At 42.0% G+C, this 23,182-nt stretch overlaps 1 protein-coding gene across 1 annotated transcript; it reads right to left on the bottom strand.

Annotated features, from left to right (window-relative positions):
- Window positions 1–223: 223 nt before the first annotated feature.
- On the bottom strand, window positions 224–8,728 carry SPMIP9 (sperm microtubule inner protein 9). The gene is made up of 4 exons (XM_069100956.1): window positions 8,630–8,728; window positions 8,337–8,378; window positions 6,523–6,615; window positions 224–616 (listed from the first exon to the last, which is right to left on the bottom strand). Exons 1-4 carry the CDS (start codon window positions 8,726–8,728, stop codon window positions 224–226), a joined length of 627 nt encoding a protein of 208 aa, XP_068957057.1.
- Window positions 8,729–23,182: the final 14,454 nt, after the last annotated feature.

The raw sequence follows: 23,182 nt of genomic DNA on the forward strand, positions 1-23,182 counted from the left end.
ATTCTGCCTCCCATTCTATTAGCGCTCCCCCCAGTGATGAGCATCATGGCAGGGTATGCTTGATGATAGCTCAATGAGGCAAGTTAAAGGAATACAAAAACAGGGCTGTGAGTTGCACTTTCAAGTTTTATTTAAATTCTGACCCCTGCCCTCCAAGGGACTGAAACAGTGAATGTTGCATAGTATTCTCTCCTATTGGCTTTATGTTGGACTCTCAAGGTTGCTATAGGTAAAATGGTTTTGAGGGTCCCCATTGAAAGGGGACAGATTTCTGATCTGAAGAAAATTGCCCATCAGTAGCTTCCCTCTGTTCACCAGTCTCAGGAAGTGAATAATTAAGTTCCAGGGGTTTTGGAAATCTCTTAGACTCATACCTAGTTGGACGTTCTGACATCCTTTTTGGGTCTAAGTAAGGGTAGTAATCGTTGGGGCAGATTCTAGGCTGTGCCTGAGGGGCTTTCTGGGCTAGTTCCTGAGAGAAGGCACTAGGTTGTAGGTCTTTTGCTGTCATTTTGGGACCCCTGAAAGCTGGGTATCCTTTCATCATCATTGATGTAGATGAGGGAACAGGTGGGCAAAATTCTTTCTGCCGTAATTGGACTTCGGCCCTCCGTTGCTGTGGAACCAAAGCAGACATAAATAAAAGACTGAGAGGAAGAAGGAGTCACCTATTTCACATTTTTTTCCAGGCTCCTACAGTTCATTTGTCACCCACCTTCTTGCTGCTTCTCAAACATAATTTTTGTATCTCCCACCTCCGAGTGTTTGCCCTGTTTGCCATGCCTGGAATCCTTTCCCTCTTCACCTTTGTCTTCCTTTAAGACTCAGTTTGAATCCCACTTTGTGCTTTCCTTTATCCCCTCCCCCACCCCGGCTGCTCATTCCTTCAATTTAAGATTATGTTCCATTAGGGTGGCTAGGTGGCGCAGTGAGCAAAGCACCAGCCCCGGAGTCAGGAGGACCTGAGTTCAGTTGTGGCCTCAGACACTTAACACCCACACACAAAAAAACTAGCCGTGTAACCTTGGGCAAGTTACTTAACCCCAATTGCCCTCCAAAAGGCAAAAAAAAAAAAGATTATGTTCCATCTATCCTGTACATATCTTTGTAGGTCCCTGGTTAACTTACATGATGTCTTGCCCTGTAGAATAGAAGCTCCTGGAGGGTGTAGTCTCTGTGTAAGGAGTTTACCTTTACCTTTCTTTGTATCTTCAGTACTTATCACAATGCTTGGCACATAGCAAGGGTTTAATACTGCTTATTGAGTGACTGACCGAGCTTAAAAAGGGAAAGGCTCATGGGATTGGTAGGTGGTATGGCACAGTGAATAGAGCATGGGCCCTAGAATCTGAGTTCAAATCCAGTCTCAGACACTTAACACTTACTAGCCGTGTGACCTTGGGCAAATCACTTAACTCCAATTGCCCTGCCCTCCCCTCCTCCAAAAAGCAAAGAAACAAAAAACAAAAAAAGGAGAAAGTGTCCTCTCATGATATAAGCTCCCAAGTCTGCCAAGAATCTGTCTGACCTCTCTTTAGAAATCTTCACCTTGGTTTCCAAAGAGGTAAAGTGTTGTGGTGGAACTAGCAATAGTCTTGAGGTTTAGATCACCTTGCTCTAATAAACTAGCCATGCTCCAAGCTGACCAAGTCAATAACTTTTCTGAGCCTTAGTTTTCCTCATCTGTAAAAGAAAGGGTTCAACGAGAGGGTTGATTTCCTTCCTCCATCAATGCAGGCCGATAGCTTGTCCACAGTTTTAGAGAGTTGTCTAGAGCACAGAAAGGCTAATTGGGGTCAGAGAACCCAGGGTTTTCCCAGTTCCAAAGCAAAGTAAAGTAGAAAAAGCAACATATGCAAATAGGTGTATACAAGATAAAGTCATGATAGTAAAAACAAGAAAAAAAAAATGGAAGGAATAAGCATAAACAAAGGGAGAACAACATGATCGCTTATTTGCAGATGAAATGACTTATTTAGCAAACATCAGAGTAAACTAAAATTCCAGCACCATTAATAACTTCAGCAAAGTTGCAGTATATGAATCATCAACCTCTATACATTACCAACAAACCCCAACCTGAAGAGATGGAGAAATTCCATTTAAAATAACAACAGCATGTATATAATATTGAAGGATCAATTCACCTTCAAGACACACATGGGAACTATATAAATACACCTATCAAACACTTTTAATAAAAATAAAGATAGGTCTAAATAATGGCAGAAATAATTATTGTTCATGAATAGGCTGAACCAATATAATAAAGATGACAATATTACCCAACTTAATTTATTTATTCCGTCACATCAACTAAACTACCAAAGGATTCATTTGTAGCATGAGAAAAAAATCATAAAAATCATCTGGATGAACAAAGGTAAAAAATCTTAAGAAAAGTAATAAAAAAAAAGAATTGAGTAATGCTAAGAACACCAGATCTCAAACTATATTACAAAGCAAAATAAAAATGATTATGTACTAGCTAAAAAATAGATTGATCAGTGGAAGACATTAGGCACACAACATACAGAAACAAAAAAACCTAGTAACTTAGTGTTTGATAAACCCCCAAACACCAGCTCTTGGGTAAGGATTTACTGCTTGTTAAAAACTGCTAAAAACAAAACAAAACAAAACCAAGCTAAAACAAAATCAGACTGGAGTCTGTCAGAAATTAGCCTTAGATCAACAGCTCATATAATATACCCAGATTCGCTCCAAATGAATATATGATTTAGCTTTAGATAGAAAATGTCAGATGATAAAAAAAAAATTAGAGAAATAAGGAAGATATTTTATTTTGGATCTATGGATAGAGAAGAGTTCATGATCAAACAAGGGTTAGAGGAGATCACAGCACATAAAATGGGCAATTTTGATTATATTGAATTTTAAAAGCTTGCACAGACAAAACCAATGCAGCTAAAATTAGAAGGGGAAACAGCTAACTGTGAAAAAAAATCTTTGCAGCAAATTTCATTGACAAAGCTCTCATTTCCAACATATATAAGGAATTGATTCAAATTTATAAGAATAAGACCCATTTTCTAGTTGAGAAATGGTCAAAAGATATGAACAGGTAGCTTTCAAAAGAAATCCAAGCTATCAAAAAGCATACGAAAAAAAAGTTCCAAGTCCCAACTAATTAGAGAAATGCACATTCAAACAACTCTGAGGTTCTACCTTGCAACCATCAGATTAGCAAATGAAAAAAAAAAAGGAAAATGATCAATGCTGGAGCAGCTTCAGAAAAGAAAAGGAACATTAATGCCATGTTGTTTGAACTGTGAATTGTTCCAGTCATTCTGGAAAGCAGTTTGGAACTGTGCCCATAAATTTGCCAAACTATGTGTTCATACTTTTTGATCAAGCTAAATGATGAAAGGTATGGGTGCAGAGAAACATGGGAAGGAAGGAGAGAGGAAGGGAAGACAGGGGGGAGAAAGGAAAGGAAGGAGGGAAGGAAGGGAAGAAGGAAGAAAGGAAGGAAAGATGGAAGGAAGGAAAGAAGGGAGGAAGGAAGGAAGGAAAGATGGAAAGAAGGGGGGAAGGGAGGGAGGAGGGAAGGAAGGAAGGAAGGAAAGAAGGAAGGAAGGGAGGAAAGAAGGGAGGAAGGAAGGAAGGAAGAAGTTATGGGATGAAGGAAGGAAGGAAGGAAGGAAGGAAGGAAGGAAGGAAGGAAGGAAAGAAGGAAAGAAGGAAGGAAGGAAGGAAGGAAGGAAGGAAGGAAGGAAGAAAGGAAGGAAGGAAGAAGTTATGGGATGAAGGAAGGAGTGAAAGATGTGCACCAGTTCAGGCAGAGTGAAGAAAGCAAACCCAAGGAAAAATTTAAACAATAACAAGGATGTTGAAAAGACAAACAACTTTGAAAGACTTAAGAACTCTGATTAATTTCAAAGTGCCAATAGTGCTACCCACCTCTGGACAGATGGGTGATAGACTTAAGATTTAGAACAAGACATTTATCTTTGTATACAGTCAATATGGAGATTTGTTTTGACTATGTTTATTTGTCAAGAAGGTATTTTTTCTTTTTTTTCTTCTATTTTTTTCCAGTAGAGGAAGTGGGATGGAGAGAAAATTAATGCTTGTTAATTGAAAATTGTTTAAAAGGTTAAAAAAAAATAAAGATAAACCTGGAGGATGGAAGTTAACCTTTGAAAAGAAGTCAATAGTAGGAGCTGGGAGGATTGGGAAAGGCTCCTGCAGAATGTGGCAATTTGAGCTGGATCTTACAAGAAGACAGGTATTACAATGAGAAAATTCACAGTGGGGAGGACATTCCAAGCAGAGAGCATAGGCAGTATCAAGGCACAGGGAGAGGAGATGGGGCACCATGTTCAAGGAACAGCAGGTAGATCAATATGGCTGGATCATAGAGAGTGTGGAGTAGAAAAGGTTTTATGTAAGGTGATGATGGTTTCATTTTTATCCTTGTATCTCCACAGTGCCTCACATAAAATGGCATTTCATAAATGTTTACTGATCAACTATTTTTAGTTTTTTAAAAATTATTTTTAACATTACTTACCTACTTAAAGGAAAAAAAAACCATTATTTACCAACTTCTACTTCCTTTTTAAATAAAAATTGAGTTCCAAATTCTCTACCTTCCTCCATCCCTCCCCTGACCATTAATTGGGCAATAGTTAAACGAGTTGTGGTTTGTGATTGCGTTGGAATACTACTGTGCTGTAAGAAATGATGAGCTGGTTGACTTTAGAAAAACATGGAAAGATTTGCATGAAATAATGAAGAGGGAAATGAGCCAGAACCAAGAGAACATTGTGTACAGTAACAGCAATATTGTTCAAAGAATACTGTGAATGACTAAGTTATTCCGAGTATCATCAATAGTCAAATCTACTACAAAGGACCTATGAGACGCTATTCACCTCCAGAGAAAGACTTAATAAATGGAAGTACACATAGTATGGTTTTACACATACACACACTTACATATATGTAATCTGTATCAAATGGTGGAGTATGGGGTGGAGAGGAAAGAAGATAGTTTGGAACTTAAAATGTAACAAAAAATAGATTACATTTTAAAAATGAATTCTATTAAGGTTAGAATTATCAAAAAGAAGACAATATATCAATTATAGATGTGGAATCATGCAAAGCATATTTCCAAATTAGCCATTTCACAAAAGAAAGAAAAATAAAGTGAAAAAAATTAACTCTGTCACTCAAAATTCATCAGTTCTCTCTCTAGAGGTGGATGGCATGTTTCATCATGAGTCCTTCAGAATTGTCTTGGATCATTGTATTGATCAGAATAGCTGTCTTTCACAGTTGATCATGACTGATTGATTCTAGTATAGTAATTCTAAGGTTGAATTAAACTATTAATGTATATATTATGATCTAGGTCTAAAGGGCCTGGGACTTGGAGTTCCAAGACCCAAATAGTTTCAAATCCTAGTTCCATTGCTTACTGTGTGATCTGGGGCAAATCAGCCTCTCTGGGTCTCAATTTCTTCTTCCATAAAATGAAGGAGTAGTACTGGATGTCCCCTAAGAGTTCTTTCAGGTCTAAACCTTGTGTTCTTGTGACATTTTGGCTCTTTGCCCCTCTAACTTTTGTGGCTGGGGCCCCTTCATTGCCACCTGTCACAGACTTGGAAGCCAGGCTCATCCTAGGCATGAGAACATCCATAGCTCCCATTTTTGTTCGTCAGCCTTTCCGCCCATCCTGCTCTCTCCTGCCCTTCTGTTTCCAAGGCTCTGGCCTTGTTACCCTGTAACTCAGCCAGGTCCTTGCACCTTAGCACCAAGGAATTGGCTTTTGTCCCTGAGAGCCTGATTTGACTTTCTTCGGGGTACCCTAGTTCTGCTACCTTGTCTCTTTCCCATCTTTCATTTCTAATTCTGTCTCTGAAGCTCAGCCCTAAGGTTGGAATATAAACTCCTTGAGGGCAGGGATTTTTTCATTTTTTTTGGTTGGTCTTTTTGTCCCAAATACAGTACTTGGCATTGAGTGGGCAATGAGTCAGCATTTGACTCAATTGACTTGACAGATTACCGTCAAAATCAATTTTTTCACAAGCTTTATCAAATAAAGGGTTGAATCCAGTGATTTGTAAGATCCTTTCCAGCCCTGAATTCTGGGGTGCCAGTACGTTCATGAGAACCTGACCCTCAGTGCTTGTGTGACTGAATCTGCTCTGATCACTTGTCCCATCCCAGGAGCTTTCAGTATCCTCTGGTCCCAAGTGTTTCCTCTCAGTCCTGCCCTGCTACTGGCTAAGCCTCTCTCGGTTATGGAAAATATGTGAGAATGCTGTGGCTTCTGAAATCGTGTGTGTGTGTGTGTGTGTGTGCGCGCGCGCGCGCGCGCGCGCGCTACTGAAGAAGACTGCCCAATGCCACACGATGGTGGTATACAATATTCTCCTCTTCCTAATGAGATGAAGATCAGATAATTATTTCAATGAGAAAAGAAGAAAAGAAAAGATATGGGGGGAGGGGAGGGGAAGACCAAACCCCATGGATGTCCCTTGAGTGTACCTCCTCGGGATTTTTCAGATGGGATGTGTAATTGCTGAAGTCCTTATAGTCGGCCATGTAGGAGCTTTTGTACATACTCAAAGACAGAGGTGCCTGCAAATACATGATAAAAATTTAATTAAATAAAAAAAATGCCACCTGATGGTCTCCACAGTGCTTAAAGCCTGGCACATAGTAGGCATTTCATAAACGGTTCTTCATGGACTGGGAATGCCAATGTTATTTGCTACCAGATCAGACTTCCATTATCACTGTCAATACTTCTTTGCTGTAGCTGTGGCATAGAGAAGACTCCCCATTGAGAGTTCTGTGTTTTAGCATCTGTGGGGTATTAGGAAAATCACTTGACTGCTCTGGGTCTTAGTTTCCTCATCTGTAGAGTGGGGAGAATATCTGTACTACCTTTCTCATGTGGGGGTTATTGTGAGGACTGAATAACATAACAGATGTTAAATGTTTGGGAAACCGGAAGGCCCTGTAACAATCCTTCCTCCTAGGCCTATTCCCTACCCATGGAAGCAGCTGGTGGCTCAATAGACAGAGTAGTGGATCTGGGATCAGGAAGACCCAAGTTCAAATACAGCCTCAGGCACTGCCAAGCAGTGTGACCCTGGGAAAGTCACTTACCCTCTGTCTGCCTCAGTTTCCTCACCTGTAAAATGGGGATAATAATAGAACCCTCCAGGGTTGTTAGGATCAATGAGATAATCATCAGTGCCTGGCATAATAATAGTAGGTGTCATATAAATGCTTATTCCTGCCTTCCCCACCCCTAAGAAATAATCTATACAGTGCACTGGACTTAGGCTCAGGAGAACTGGGTTTAAACCCTGTCTCTGACACTTAGGATCATTGATTTATTGATTAATATTTATTATTCGCTGACATTAGATTGTAAGCTCCCTGAGGGCAGGCACTGTCTTTTACCTCTTTTTGTATCCCCAGTGTTTAGCACAATGCCTGCCACCTAACAGATGCTTCATCAGTGTTTATTGAATAATTGATTACAGCTGGAAGGGAGCTTCCTGATCCAGCTCATTTTTCTAGGAGATAGAGGCCAAATGACTTGCCTGGAATCATGCCGTTAATAGGCCAGAATTCACTCAGATGGCCTAATTCCAAGTCCATAGTTCTTCCCACCATGTAACTCCTATGGACTGTGTCACCATTGGCAAGGCCATCTCTAGGATGGGAATGGTACTTACAGAGAGGTTATGTGGAGTGGTAGCTAGGGAACTGACCATGCAGTCAGAAAGACCACATGTTGGCTGTGTGACCCAGTTCAAGTCATTTCATTTCCTTGGGGCTCTAAGCAACTCTCTAAAACTACAATTTGAAGAATAGGGAAAATACTGAGGGAAGAGAGTGTCCCTGTACTGATGAAATCATGTCTCTAGTTTAAAAAAACAAAGTGGAGACATGTGACTGGGCAAATCCCTTAACCATTCTGAGCCTCAATTTCCTCACCTGAAAGAGGGGATGTTAGTGGTCCTGTATCACAGAGTAGTTGTGAGGATCAATAGATAATATCTGTGAAGTGCTTTGCAAACCTTCAAGTGTTAGGTAGGTGTGAACTATTAATATCTATTAATCCAGCACTCTCTTTTTAGAGGCCTGGAGAAGTCAAGGGATTTGACCAAGGTCCCTGTAATTGAGTGTTAATCTCCATTTTCCTGCCTGGAATAAGATGTACCAATTGTGTATGGATGTTTCAGAATTCACTTGAAAGTATCAGGTAAGAAGTGAAGCTATATCCCAATGAGCAATCCCTGGGATCTCTGAGCAAAGGGGAAAGGAAAGTCCTGAAGACTCACCTGGCTGTGATACAACATACCCTCCATGATGTACAGGAAACCCTAGGAAGAAGATAAGTTAGAGATAGCAAGCAGGCAGATGACAGCAATTGGGGGAAAAACGCACACTGACCACCTTCATCCCAACTAAGCAAACCCTCCCTGACTTGCCCATTTCACTGTCTACCTCCCACCACTTTACCTATCAGGCAAAGGGAGAAGGTCCAGACAGGTGGGTGGTTAGCCACAGTGGAGTTGGGCAGTGGACAGCAGGAAGGAGCTGAGTCACAAGAACTAAGAGCTCAGAGAGAGACCTCCAGTCCTGGAAAGGTCTGTGGCCAAAGTACTGGATACAGGGGCAGAATTCCCACACTGGGATCAGAAAGTGGGATGGTAGGCAGAAAGTCCTTCATCTTGAGCTGGCCGATGGCAGCATTGAAGAGTGGTATAGGGGTAGACAGTTGAATGGCACATGGGCTGAATGGCAAATGATTGGGAAACAAAGAGATTTGACACAGGTTTGTTCTATGTAATGCTCATACTGCCCATCTAATCTGCCAGAAAACCAAAGTGCTAGATTGGGTTACTAGGCAGAGTCAAGTGAATCAGGGATCCCTAAGGGACCAGGCCTGGAATCAGGGTTCAGGCACAGGAAAATCCCCATAGAAGGAACGTCTGGTTCTGTGAAAGTCTGTGGGTGGATAGGAAAGGCTACCTGAATGGCAAGTTTGACTGCTCTCCAAGGGGACTATGATGTCTGTTGACCTGAGGAGGCAGTATCCAGGGTGAAGACAAACAGAACCTGCATTGTGACATCAAGCAGAGAATATAACTGGAGCCAGACCCCAGAAGAGTACAAAGCACCGGGTGTGTTAACAGCGGGTTTTGGTGCTGTGATCAACTCCTGGGACCTGAATCCTAAGCCATGGACAAGGAATGGTGTGTTATTCCAATAAATCTCTTTTCTCCTTCTTTCTTTTACTTGATTTGAAAACACTGGGAAAATATCAGGCCGCTAAAACAAAATTAAACTGAAGCGTGACTACAAACTTGGCCCGACATCATGGGCCTTGCCTTCCTGTTCCATCTAAACAGGCTCTGATAGGCTTTACTCAACACTTGCCCACAGCTTCTTTCTCCCTTCCAATTTTCATGACGATGTATAAAGTGGATTCTTCTCCGTGGTACTCCCTAACAAAGAAGCCCAGGTCACCTCATTAATGCTTGTGGCCCCTTCAGATTCCTTTCAGGTCTGTTCTCCAGTCTAGCCGAGAAACATAAAATCTACTATCTTTTGGTTTAACATTTATTTACCTATTTATACTAATAATAACATAATATATTATATAATAGTCTACATATATATTAATGTATAATGACTTGATAATAACTCAGAGGTTTACAAAGCACTTTACAGATGCTGTCTTGACTGATGTTTGCCTGACCTACTCCTAAAAAGGGAGGGAGTGGTACGTGATTGTGATAGAATCTTACTGTGCTATAAGAAATCACAAACAGGTTGATTTTAGAAAAACATGGGAAGACTTGCACATAGTAATGCTGAGTGAAATGAGCAGAACCAAGAGAATGCTGTATTCAACAACGATATTGTTTGAAGAATAACCACAAATGACTAAGCTATTCTGAGTAATATGAACATTCAAATCAATGGTGAAGGACCTATGAAAGAACCTGCTATCCACCTCCAGAGAAAGAACTGATATATGGAAGTATGTATTGTATGGTTCCATATACATACACATGTGAATTGTATGCATATACATACTACATATATGTATGTTATTAATTATAATATTTTATATACATTATATATGCATATTATATATATGATATTGGTCTTCTCCAGTGCAGGGTTGGGAGGAAGGGAGACAACTCAGAACTCAAAATGTAACAAAAAAATTAAATTTTTTTTTAAAGAAGGAAAAGAATTACAATAGAAGAGAGAATTTCAATAGGTGAAGTTCCAAGCATGGGGGACAGTTGATCACCGGTAAAAACTCATGGAGGAGGCAGGACGGGTTTGGACCCAAGTGCTGCTCCAGTTGGGTTTGAATGTAGAGTAAAGAGAGTAGGAGGGAAGAAGTTGGAGCTGGGTGATGAAGGATTTGTATTTTTCCTGATAGGTAGTAGAAAGATATTGAAGATTTTTGAGCAGGGAAGTGACCATAGTCAGGCCTTTGGTTTCAGAAGATTGTTTGATGGGGATTTAAGAAACTATTACAATAGCCCAGGTCGGAGGTGATAAAAGAAAAGGAGTGGGTGCCACCAATGGCAGCCTTGGCAAATGGCAATGGACAGGGAAGAAAGAGGCAAAGATAATTCATGGTGATCTGTTATTATTTATATGGTTTCAGATTGTGTTTATGGCTTAGTTGGGAGACTTTGACCAACCGATTTATCCTCTCTCTGCTTCCAGGTCTCATCGATTAAAAGGGTCTGAAAATATCTGCTCTCTTTTCCTGAAAGAATTATTTCCAGGCTCAAATGCAATAATATATATGAAATACTAATGGTTCACATTTAAAATATATCCCTTTTCTCTTTCTCTTTGCAGAGGTAGGGACCTATGGGTATGGAACACAGAGTGTTAGACTTGCTTGATATGTTGGTTGATTTTCTCTTTCTTTAGTGGTCTCTGTAATAAAGAATGGTTCTCTAGGACATATTAAAAAAATAGAAGTTGTTAAAAATATATTAATAAAATAAAGATAAAATTGTAAAAAGAAATTTAAATAGTACAAATGGGGTTTTGCAGGAATCTAGGATGTTTGCCAAATTTAGTACCTAAAATACCAAGAGCCAGTTAGAATCATCAAAAGATATTATTTCTGTGAAGGTAGGGGTGGGGTAGAGTGGGGGTGGGAATCCAGGGAACCTGGATTGCCCCAGTCGGAGCAAGCTCCTACATAGGATCACGATGTGTGTTCTGGAGCCTTGGTGAGGGGTATGTGCTTTTCTGTAGTAATACAGAGAACTCCTGATTGTTCCCCCCCCTCCCCCCATGACTAGAGGGAAGGTAACTCAGTGTATAGAGTACAGGGCCTTGAGTGAGGAAGACCTGAGTTCAAGTGCGGTCTCACATACTTACTAACTGTGTAACCCTGGGTAAGTCACTTAACCCCTGTTTGACTCAGTTTTCTCATCTGTAAAGTGAGCTGGAGAAGGAAATGGCAAATCAGTCCAGTATCTTTGCCAAGAAAACCCCAAATGGAGTTATAGAGTCAGACAGGACTGAATAACAACAAATTTGAGGGAGGAAGGTAATTAGAGGCTGAGCATATGGAGGAAAGAACTGTTACTGATACCCCTCCGCCCTCACTCTGCCCCACTCCTGAGCCTGGGGCCTACTCAAGAATCCCTGTATCATCCCAGTGTGGTGTCTATCTCTGAGCAAGGAGCCACAGTGCATGCCCAGCTCCCTAGAAGGCACTCTAGCAAACTGGGGGGTCTCTCTTTGTTATTCTAGAGCCACTTATAAAGAGAGGATCTTTAGGGGTCCCTAAGTTCCACTCCCTTATTTTGCAGATGCTTCTGAGAAACTGCAGTGTAGGAGGTTGATAAGACTTGGCTAAAGTCACCCAAATTCTCTCCTGTACTTGATAGCCGTCATCTTCTTTGTCCAAATCAGGACTTTTCTTACCCATGTTGCCTTGTTGTGAACTCCTATCCCTCCTTCCTCGATTTCCCCTGCCCCCCAGTTCCTCTGAGGTTCTGAGGAAGGGACAACTGGTCTTGGAATCTATGTCCCTGAAATTAAAATCGTTGCTGTTTTAAGATGAAGGCTTCCAGCCAGAGGCACTAGAGTGCCGAGGGATAAGTAGACGGAAAGAAGGAGTCTTCGTAAAGAAACTGGGCCGAAGGGAGCTGCTTCTTAATATGAACAGGAATCTCCAAAAAGGCAAACTTAACCATGACAGTGCAGTGGTCAGAGCTGGGCTCGGGTCAAGACGACCTCAGTCTGAGGCCTTTCTCAGATGCTTAATGGTGTGACCCTGGACACTTAATCCCCATGAGCCTCAGTTTCCTCCTCTGTAAAGTGGGGATAATGATAGCACTCAACTCACAGGGATGCTGTGAGCACCGAGTGTGTGAAGTGCTTTGTATACCTGAAAACGTTATATGAACAGGATCTCAAAGTTTTTTAAAGAGAAGACATTGTCTGCACACTGCTGACGAGTGAATTCTATCTGCTCCTCCTCCTCTCCCAATGTGCTTTTCTGAAAAGACCGTTTTGCCCTTTCTCCCCTCAGTGCACAAGTGGTTACTATTCCTGAGTCCTTGGCCTCTAGGACCTGGGGACTTAACTAAGCAAGCCCACACTTCCTTTACTTCCTCTTCTGGGTCCTGTGATGCTTCCTTGCTGTGTGGCCCTGGGCAAGTCACTTAACCTGTCTAACTCAACGTCCTCATCTATAAAATGGGAATAATAACATCTACCTTCCAGGGTTGTGAGGATCCAAGGAGATTGTATTTGTGAAAGCACTTAGCCCAGCCTCTGGCATACAGTAGGTACTTAATAAATGCTTGTTCCTTTCCCCTCTCCCCTCTAGTAGATCTGTAGTTTTAGGGGAAGTAAGAATTGGCTGAGAACAAGCGCAGCACCTGTCTGCTACCTAGGCCTGGGCTACTTGAAGAGACTATGCCGGTGATGAGAGGCCAATTAGTGGCTTTGCAGGAATTGTTCTGTGTCCCAACGAGGCTCGTACCTTGGCCTCAATGTCTCTTTGACTCTGCTCTATATCTTGTGGACCCCAGTGATGGCACAGAGTAGGAGGCAAAGACCTTGGCCCCTCACCAAGGCTCCCATGTGGCCCTGGTTCTTGGCCTGCCGTGGGTCTGTTCTTGCATTGGAACTGAAGGGAGAGTGCCATCCCAGGATCCCAGAATCTGGATTTTTTCAGCCAGTTCAGCATGAAAGGCCAAAGGAACAAGGAGTGACCATCAGGACTCAGCCCAGGGTAATGCAGACCAAGATTCATCCAACATTCCTGTCTCCTTTGGTCAGGAAATTAGTGGGTCCAAGATTACGGAGGCACAGTGTAAGACTGAGCCTTCTCTCCCCAGAGATAAGGAGAGATATGGGATAGGGAAGAAGAAAGTTTGTGTGATTGTTCTTTTTATAACTTTGAAATAAATACCCCTTTCTAAAAGCTAACTGATTTTAGTTGGTTAAATGGAGCATTACTAACTGGTGACTAACAGTGAGGGAACAAGGTGGGGGCCCTATCCTGTGCCCTTAGAGAAGAGAGATCCCTAAATCCCTCAGGGCGTGCCAGGACCCTGAGGGGGAGATACAGCCAGCCTGACTCTGGGATTGTAGACCAGAGCATACTCACAACATGAAGTTTCTCCTTGTGGAGTGGGGCAGTAATTCAGCCAAGTGATGGAAGGTGGGCCTGGAAGTCCTGATGGCCGTGGACCTGGAAGACTAAATCCTTGAACCTTTAAGGAAGTAAAGTTCGTGGCAGTACTTTTATTCTGGAGCCCCACTTTGGGGGGGAGGGCCCACACTGGCCTTGTATCTTTAAAGTCCTCCTCAGAAGATAACTTCTCCAGCACCACATTCAATATCCTCCATGGGCCTCCAATGAGTATTATTCATTCCTAGAATAAGTATGTTTCTAACATCTATGTTAAACATATTTTTATTTTTTAATTTTATTATTATTATTAATTTGCATGTACTTTGTATACATATATGTATATATAATACACACATGTTTATATGTCTGTGTATTGTTTGTTATTCAGTCATTTTTCAGTCATGTTTGACTCTTTGTGACCCCATTTGGGGTTTTCTTGGCAAAGATACTAGAGTAGCTGGCCATTTCCTTCTCCAGTTCATTTTACAGATAAGGAAACTGAGGCAAACAGGGTTAAGTGACTTGCTCAGGGTCACAGAGCTAGTAAGTATCTGAGGCTGGATGTAAACACAGATCCTCCTGGCTCCAAGGCTGGCACTCTCTCCACTGTGCCACCCACCTGCCCAGGGCTCTTGTGACCAGAGGCTAAAAATCATTTTAGAATAATGGTTTTACAAAACCATTCTTAATGCCCATGGGGGTGGGGAACCTGAGACCTTGAGGCTACATGTGGCCCTCTAAATCCCCAAGTTTGGCGTTTTGACTAAATCCATTTAGATTCAGGTTCCCCCCTTAGCCTCCCCCCCTCCTTCCCCCCCCCCCCCCCCCCCCAGCCTTGGAGCCATTGCAGAGGCTTAATAAATGCTCATTGATTGAATAAAGCAAGCAAGCAAAACAAAAACCAAACCAAACCACTCCAACTGGGAGAAGGCCACATGATGAGATGAGACTGGGAGTCGGGAGCCTGCACTCCCTCCCTAGCTCAGGGACACTGGGTAAGTCCCCTCTCCCAGGGCTTCTGTTTCTTCCTCTGCATAAAAAAGGGGGTAGGACCAAAAGATCCTTCAGGCTGCGGCCAGCTAGAACATCCTAAAGGCCTCAGGATCCCACTGACTGCAGGATATGGCTGGTGTTCACACTGCTAATTATCAGAGACAAAGGTAAAGCTGGATTCTCCACATTACACTGTATGCAAATTGGGCATGTTAATAGATGTGAAATCACTGAAGGACATTCTTCTCAGAAACGTGAAACTCCAGGCTTACATTAAAGGGATTACAATTCATTTCCTTCTTAATTCTGCTAATGCTCCCTGGGAAGCCCTCAGGCCAGGGATTAAAGCACTTACTCCTTTAATTAGGAGCAAACCTTCCCTTAAAGTCTGACACCCAGATTGCAAGTAAACATTACTAAGGCCTTTGTGCTGGGGAGGCCAAAGGTATTGATCTTCTTCCAATATAAATAAGCCCCAGTGGGCTGGGCCAGAGTGTCCCCCAGTGCCTAAACTGTGTCTTGGGCCTGTGTTTACTTAGTCTATATAGTTTTTTAAAGGGGGGGAGGGGGAAAGAGAAAGCCATAAATTTGACAGTTGGGAAATGTCCTCTTGCTTAGAGGGAGGTGGACCTTTGCTTGTGCTGGGCCACTCATCGATGGCCTTGGAGTCCAGCAGACCGGGTTCCATGCTGGGTGTCCTTGGCAAAGTGGACTTTCACATCTGGATAATAGGAATAAAAATACTCTTAACAATCTACCTAACATGGCTGTGAGGATTGAATGATGTAATGAATGTTTAAAAAAACCAAAACAATGTTTTCCACAAATATTTTTTAATGCTAGTTTTTAGAACAAAATCTCATTAATTCATTTCCATTTGCCACTGAAGAACATTAAAATTCGGAAACGGTGTTTATATTTGTGCAAAGCCTACAGAATACAGGAATGAAGAATCATTCTAAAAAACATTCCTTGCATTCTTAATCTCTAGTAATACTCCAAATGGCTTGTTGTTAGGAAAGGCACTGATCCATAGAGAGACTGAGACAAGAGAGGATTCCTCTTACAAAGGATTTTTCAAAACAGTTGCCTGGCATATCTGGTTTCCATTGATGCTTCTGAGTAACCAAACTTGATTTTTCTGATGAGTTTGTTCCCACATATACAGCAATCCCTCTGAAATTACCTTTCAACTAATCTATATATGCCTTAGTAGGCCAGTGGACAGAACACTGTATACCTGGAATCAGGAAGACCTGAGTTCTAATCCTGCCTCAGACACTTATTAGTTACAAGGTCCTAGGCAAATCAGGTAATGTTTCTACCTCAGTTTCCTCATCTATAAAATGAGGATAATAATACTTCCCAGTATTGTGAGGCAAAAATGAGTATATAGATAGATAACACACACACATAGCTTTGCCAACCTTTAAAAGCTATATAAATTCTAGCTGCTATTATGGCATGCAAATATTTGTTTACCAGTTGTCCCCCCCGCCATAAAAATGAGGGCTCCTTTTATTTTCTTCTCTTAGCACAATGCTTCACACATAGTAAATATCTGGAACTCAAGGCTAGAATTAATGAAGTACAATTAACCCCGATTGCCTCCAAAAACTAAAGAAATAAAATAAGATTATATGTAATAGTTTGAAAACCAGATTTCATGCCAGCACCATTTTATGAATTACCTTTTGCAAGTTTAATATGAGGACTGAGACTTCGGGGTATAGATGTCTTAGATCTGGGCCTCAGTTACCTTTCCCTAGCTACTTCGAAGTGTATTTGCTTGTATTTGTTTCTAATATGAAGACCACCTTTATTTTCCCTTTTCATATCCATTATCACTTAGCAGGGAGCCTGGCACATAGTAAGAGACTGGTCATTGTTTGTTGACTGGGGCCTTCCATGATGAGGTAGGGATTATTTGTTGCTGACTCTGGGATTGGCACTGAGATGCTGAGATAACAATGACATCTTTGGGGTGTCTCCTCTGATCCAGTTTGTCCTCTTCTTCCCTGGGCTAGGGCAGCTTTGACCTACCAGTGCAACTCACATTTTCTGTCTTTTCTTTTTTTTTAAAGCAATTGGGGTTAAGTAACTTGCTCAAGGTTACATAGCCAGTTATGTGTGGGGAGTTGGGGGGGGGGGAAGGTGCCGAGTATCTGAGGTCTCCCGACTCTGGGGCCGGCGCTCTTACTCACTGTGTCACCTGGCCGCCCCTCCACTCACATTTTCACTTGGATCCATAGAACATAATCAACCCATAGATTCATCAATGACCTGTAAGCTTCCTCTCCCAGTTCTTTTTTTTTTAATCAAATGCTTTATTAACTTCTAGTTTACATCATTCATTTTGGAAAGATTTTGAGTTACAAATTTTTTACCCGTTTTCCCCCACCCACCACCCCAAAATAGCAATCCCACTGGATATCCCCTCCTCCAATCTGCTCTCTCCCATAACCCCTCTGACTTTCCAGTAGGGCATGGTGGATCTCTATGCCCCAGTGCCTGTGTATCTTATTTCCCAGTTACATGTAAAATAATATTAACAATAGTGTATGTATATATATATATATATTTAAACATTTGATTTTAAAACTTTGAATTCCAGATTCATTCCCTTCCTCCCTTGTTACCCACACTTACTGGGAAAATAAGAAATTCAATATAGGTTGTATATGTGTAGCTATGCAAACCATTTCCATAGTGGATATATTGTGAAAGACTTAACTATGTTTCCCTCCCTCCTATCCCACCTCCCACTTGTTCTATTCTCTACTTTGATCCTGTCCCTTTACAAAAGTGGGTGCTTCCAACTTCCCTCCCCCCCAGCCTGCCGTCCCTTCCATCATCCCCCTTCTCATCCCCTTTCCCCCTCCTCTCCTGTAGGGTGAGATACCTTATTTAGTGTATATGGCATTCCCTCCCTAAGCCAAATTCAATGAGAATAAGGTTGACCCATTCCCTTTTGCCTTCTTATTCTTCCCCTACATTGTAACCATTTTCCCTTGCCTCTTCTATATGAGATAGTTTACCCCCATTCTGTCTCTCCCCATCTCCTCTCATTATATTCTTCTGTCACCTCTTAATTTCACCCTTTTAAGTATCATCCCTTCCTATTAAATTGGTCTTGTGCCCTCTATCTATGTATACCTGTACACATAAATACACACATTCACATATGTATTCATATGCCCATATACCCTCCTATATAGACACATATATGTATGTATATATACACATACATATATATACACACATATACACTTCTATTCCCTTCAACTATTCTCATAATGAAAAAAGTTTCATAAGTTACAATTATCGTTTTTCCATGTAGGAATGTAAATAGTTCAACTTTGATAAGTTCCTTATGATTTCTTTTCCCTGTTTACCTTCTCATGCTTCTCTTGCTTCTTGTAATGAATGTCAAATTTTCTATTCAACTGTTTTTTTTTTTCATCAAGAATGCTTGAAAGTCCTCTATTCCACTGAATGACCATATTTTCCCCTGAATCCTCTCCCAGTTCTATATCATTGATCTTTTAGTCTATGGACTTCCAGGATTCTCTCCTTCCTCCCTCAAAAGTTTAATACTTGGTTCTTAACCTTCTTGTTGGTCCAATTCCACTCCATCTCCTGACTGGGCATTTCTGCGGGCTGTCCCCCATGCCTGGGATGCTCTCCCTCCTCATCTTCTCCTCCTGGCTTACCTTCAAGTCCCAGCTCAAGTCCTACCTTCTATTAGAAGACATCTGGGGAGGCCAGGTGGCTCAGTGAGTAAGAGCACCGGCTCCAGTGTAGGGATGACCTGGGGATCAAATCTGGGCTCAGATACTTAGCACCACACCAGAAATAACTGGCCATGTAACCTTGAGCAAGTTACTTAACCCCGAATGCTTAAAAAAAAAAGTCATTTCTAATTCCTCCTTTCTGTTGATTATGTCCATTTATTTTGTATTATAGTTTGTTTGTACATAGTTGTTTGTTTCTTGTCTCTTCCATTAGATTGTGAGCTCCAGGAGGGCAGGCCTTGTCTTTTGCCTTTTGTTGTATGCCTAGTGTTTAGCACAGTGCCTGACATGTTTGCATTTAACACGTTTGACTAATTGTGCCTTTGAAAATCCTAGTCCCCCACTTCCTCATGTGGTATGTGTGTGTACTTGTGTTGTCTGTATAGGTTATGTGTTTACACATGGGTCTGTCCAGGTAGAGCGACATAGGGCATTAATACATGATATTTCCAGAGGTTACTCTGCCCACCCTTCTGGAGAGTCTTTGATTCCTGCCAGTAGAGGAACCAGGAGATTGGCATCCCAAAAGGTCCACTGTGCTCTCTTTAGAAAAAGAGTACCAGGTTAAATTTATATCTCTCTACTTTCCTCTCTAAATATTGTTAATTTAGAGGAAATAATTTAGGCTCAAGCTAAATTCTTGATTGAGATCTCTTAAAGGAGAAAAAGTCTTTCAAGTTATATATCCAAAGCTTGACTCTTTCTCATGAAATGCTTAGTTTCACAAAGACCACAAGGAGTGAATAGCAAATCCATTTATCCAAGCTGGTAGCACACAGAAATCAGAGAAAATATGTGGATGAAAATAAACCAGTAAAAAAAAAAGAATGAATGTGCTCTCCCACTAGAAGTAGGATTTCAAAGGAATCAAGAGAGTCTCAGATCTCTACCTAGGGGAAATTCCTAAAGTCTCTACTGTAAGAAGCTCAGGATAGGGACATGATTGAGATTGGCTCTTCTACAGGTTGGCTTCTTCCTGGAAGCCTTCTCTCCCCTGAAGAGAATTTGGAAGTCTTTGTCTTCTCTCTTGAGACTGGAAGTAAAAAACAAAACAAAACCCAAGATCTCTCATCTCTAAAGCCTTCACCAACTCCATCCTTCATGCTGGAGTGGAGCATTGAGTAATAACTCTCTACCAAGGAGGTGAGTTCCATGCAAACGGACTTTGAGTTGTGGATTACATTCAACTTATTCAACTCACCTCTGATTCATCTATTTTGACCACATACAGGAGGGACCACACCTTCCTGATGTATTGTGTCCCTATCTAGATCCTTTGGTAACATAAAGTAAGTAAGTAATGTAAGTTCAATGTTACACTATCCTCAAATCCCTTACAGTCTCTTGCAATTGTTTGATCATACTTTGCCAGATCCCAGCCTTGGATAACTCATATGTCTTGTCCTATGCATATGTTATTGAACAGAGCTGGGAAAAAAAATTAGGAAACTGTGCTGATTGGGTCCACTCCAAATTTACGTAGTGTAATCTCAACTCTGACCTCACTGGAGGAAGAGAATCCTTTTATATCTCCTTAATCAATTCTCCCATTTGTCGCATCAATCATCTCAACCTTTTCATCCCAAAGCCTCCTTGAACATTCTGTGGCTCCCTCTCCTTATCCTTTGCAATGAGCATCTTGTCTCGTAGTTCACTGATAAAAGTTGAAGTCATTTGCTAAGAGCTTTCTTTTCTCTCCCCATTTCACATGGATGTCTTCCCCTACTATCTCCCCCTTAATTCCCATCACTCCTATCATCTTTACCCCATCTCTAATCTTCAGACACTCCCAATCTGTGGATCCCTTCCCTGCTGCTTACAAACATACCTTTGTCTCCTGCTCTGAAAAAATTCTAACTCCGTCCTCCCATCCCTGCTAGTTACCAGCCCATATTTCTCATCCCCTTCTCAGTCAGATTCTCTGAGAAAGCTGCCCCTCCTTCCTCTGGCTTCCAGCCTTGGCACTAAACTGAAAGTGCCCCCTCAGAAGTCCCTGATAACTTCTTCATTACTGAGCCTTTTCTCCATCCTCACCCACAGTCTGCTGGCAGCTGTCAAGGCTATAGATTGATCACCCTAGCCTGGGGTGGGAGCCTGTCTTCGACCCTCTCTTCTCTAGGATTTTGTTCCATTTGCTCTCTCCTGATTCTCCTCCTACCTGGTAAATGGTTCCTCTGTATTCTTTGCTGGATCTTCATCCAATAACCACAGGTGTCCCTCAAGGCTCTGTCTGGAGCCCTCTTTTTTTTTTCTCTATACCATTTCTCTTGGTGATCTCATTACCTCTCATGGATTAAATTATCTTCTGTGAATTTGTTGTTCATCTTATGCTAATTGTTATGCAGGATGTCCCCAAAATCTTAGTGCAGTTTAAGCTCTTTTTTTTTTTTTTGGTGGAACAGTGCCTTGGAACACTGGGCCTGGAGTCAGGAAGACCTGAGTTCAAATCCAGCCTCATATACTGGCTAAATGTGTGACCTTGGACAAGTCACTTAACTTCTATATACCTCAGTTTCCTAAATTATAAAAAGAGGATCATAATATTAACTATCTCAAAGATTTGTCTTAAAGAGCAAAGGAGATAGTATTTGTAAAGCACTTAGCCTAGTGCCTGGCATGTTGTAGGCATTTAACAAATGCTTATTCCCTTAGTAAGAAGCTTAAAACTGCACGAAGATTGCTAATACTCTCAGTATTCAGTGCTAGCCTCTCTCTGGACCTCTTGTTTTAGATCATTAACTAGCTTTTGCACATCTTGAGCTGGATGTCCTGTGGGTATTTCTAACTCAGCATGTCCAAAAGAGAGCTAATTTTCTTTCCCCCCAAACCCTCCCCTCTTTTGAACACCCTCCTTCCAGTCACTCAGACTTGAAATCTCGGTATCCTCTCTGGAGTCTACTCTCTGTCTCTCCCTCCAAATGCAATCAGTTGTCAAGCCTTGTCATTTTTCCCTTTGTAGCATCTCTCAGACATGTGCCCTTCACCTCCCTGATATGGCTCCCACCCTGGTACAGGCCCTCACCACCTCACACCTGGGTTTTTGCCATAACTTGCTGATCAGTCTCCCTGTCTCATCTCTCTCCACTCAGCTGTTAAATCGATCTTCCTAAAACACAAGTATGACTGTATTACCTTCCAGTTCAAAAAATAGCTCTATTACCTCCCAGATCAGCTTCAAAACCCTCTGTTTGACTTTTAGAGCCCATCATAACCTGGCCCCTATTTACCTTTCCAATGTTCTTATGACTTACAAACACCCCACCCTCCCTCAAACACATTCACATCTCCTAGATCCAGGGACACTCACAGGCCACCCCATGGCCAAGCTGTGAGCATTCTTACTGACTGTCATCCATACCTGGAACCCTCTCCCTCCACATCTCCACCTTCTGGCTTCCCTGGCTTCATTCAAGTTACAATTAAAAACCTTCCCTCCTTCTGCAAGAAATCATTCCCAGTCCTCCTCAGTCTTAGTGCCTTCCCTCTGAGACTTTGTTGTTCATTTGTTTCACTCTGTATAATTCTTTGTGATCCCATTTTGGAGTTTTCTTAGTAAAGATAATGGAGTACTTTGCATTTCCATCTCCAGCTTGTTTTATAGAAGAGGAACCGAGACAGAGTTAAGTGACTTGCCCAGGGTCACTCAGTTAAGATGTTTCTGAGGCTGGATTGGAACTCATGAAGATGAGTCTTCTTGATTCCAAGCCCAAGGCTCTATCCACTTGGCCCTCCTAGCTGCTCCTTCTGGAGTCTACGGCCTGCCCCCAATTTATCCTGTACATGCCTAGTAGGTGCAAAGTTTCTTGTTGGCTTCTTGAAGGCAGATCCTGTATGTGTGTTTCTTGGCATGCCAGGGGCTTAGCACGGTGCCTGGCCCATAGAAAGCATTTCATAAATTCTCTAGTTGGCTAATTGACTTCCCTCGGCCCCTTTCTACCTTTACTGGCTTCTCCCAGCTTACTCACCTCCATGGCTTCAACAATTACTGACAGTGACCTGCTGCTGCTGATTCTCATAGCGGATCCATCTCTCATCTCCAGGCCTCTCGCTGGCCGTCCTTCATGCCTGGAGAGCTTCTCCTCCTTCTCTTTGACTCCCGACTTTCCTATGTTCTTTTAAGATTTGGCTCAGATCCCTCCTTCTTTCAGAGGCCTCTCCTGGCACCCCTCCCCCCATGACCAGTACCTCTAAGAGGACCTTCCATCTGCTCTGCATGTATCTGATATCCAGCTGATGGGCTGCATGTTCTCACCCATTAGATTGGGAACTCCTTGAGGGCAGGGGCCATGTTTTTGTCTTTCCCTGTATCTTCAGCCCTTAGTACAAAGCCTGGAATAAATTAAGTGCTTAATAAATGCTTGTTGATTGACTATCTGACCTTTGGCAAGTCACAACCTCTCTGGGTTTCAGTTTTTTGACTTGTAAATTTAGGAGATTGGATTAGAAGATTTCTGAGGGTCCCTCCAGTTCAGAATGCCATAACCTTTATGAACCCTTGTCTCCTAAGTCCCATCCAAGGCTATTACCCCTGGATCATCCTGCTTGACCACTTTCCTCCTTGTCTGTCATTAATTGCTACAGGGTAAGGTTTGGGCTGGGCTGGAGGTGGAGGGTCATTGCTTGGTAGTGTTAGAGATGCAAAAGAAAGAAAGGAAGGAAGGAAGGAAGGAAGGAAGGAAGGAAGGAAGGAAGGAAG

The sequence above is a fragment of the Petaurus breviceps genome, unplaced genomic scaffold (assembly GCF_028583685.1).
Source record: "Petaurus breviceps papuanus isolate PSGF00001 unplaced genomic scaffold, PetGlider_PUasm1.0 446, whole genome shotgun sequence".
In the NCBI taxonomy this organism is placed as follows: Eukaryota; Metazoa; Chordata; class Mammalia; order Diprotodontia; family Petauridae; genus Petaurus; species Petaurus breviceps.

Bases quoted from the DNA above. Each gene is read 5' to 3' on its own strand.
- SPMIP9 (XM_069100956.1), bottom strand. From the start codon at position 8,728: ATGAAGGACTTTCTGCCTACCATCCCACTTTCTGATCCCAGTGTGGGA. The intron at 8,379-8,629 runs GTCTCTCTCTGA...TCTTCTTCCTAG, and splicing joins AGACCTTTCCAGGACTGGAG to GGTTTCCTGTACATCATGGA. The intron at 6,616-8,336 runs GTGAGTCTTCAG...ATGTATTTGCAG, and splicing joins GTATGTTGTATCACAGCCAG to GCACCTCTGTCTTTGAGTAT.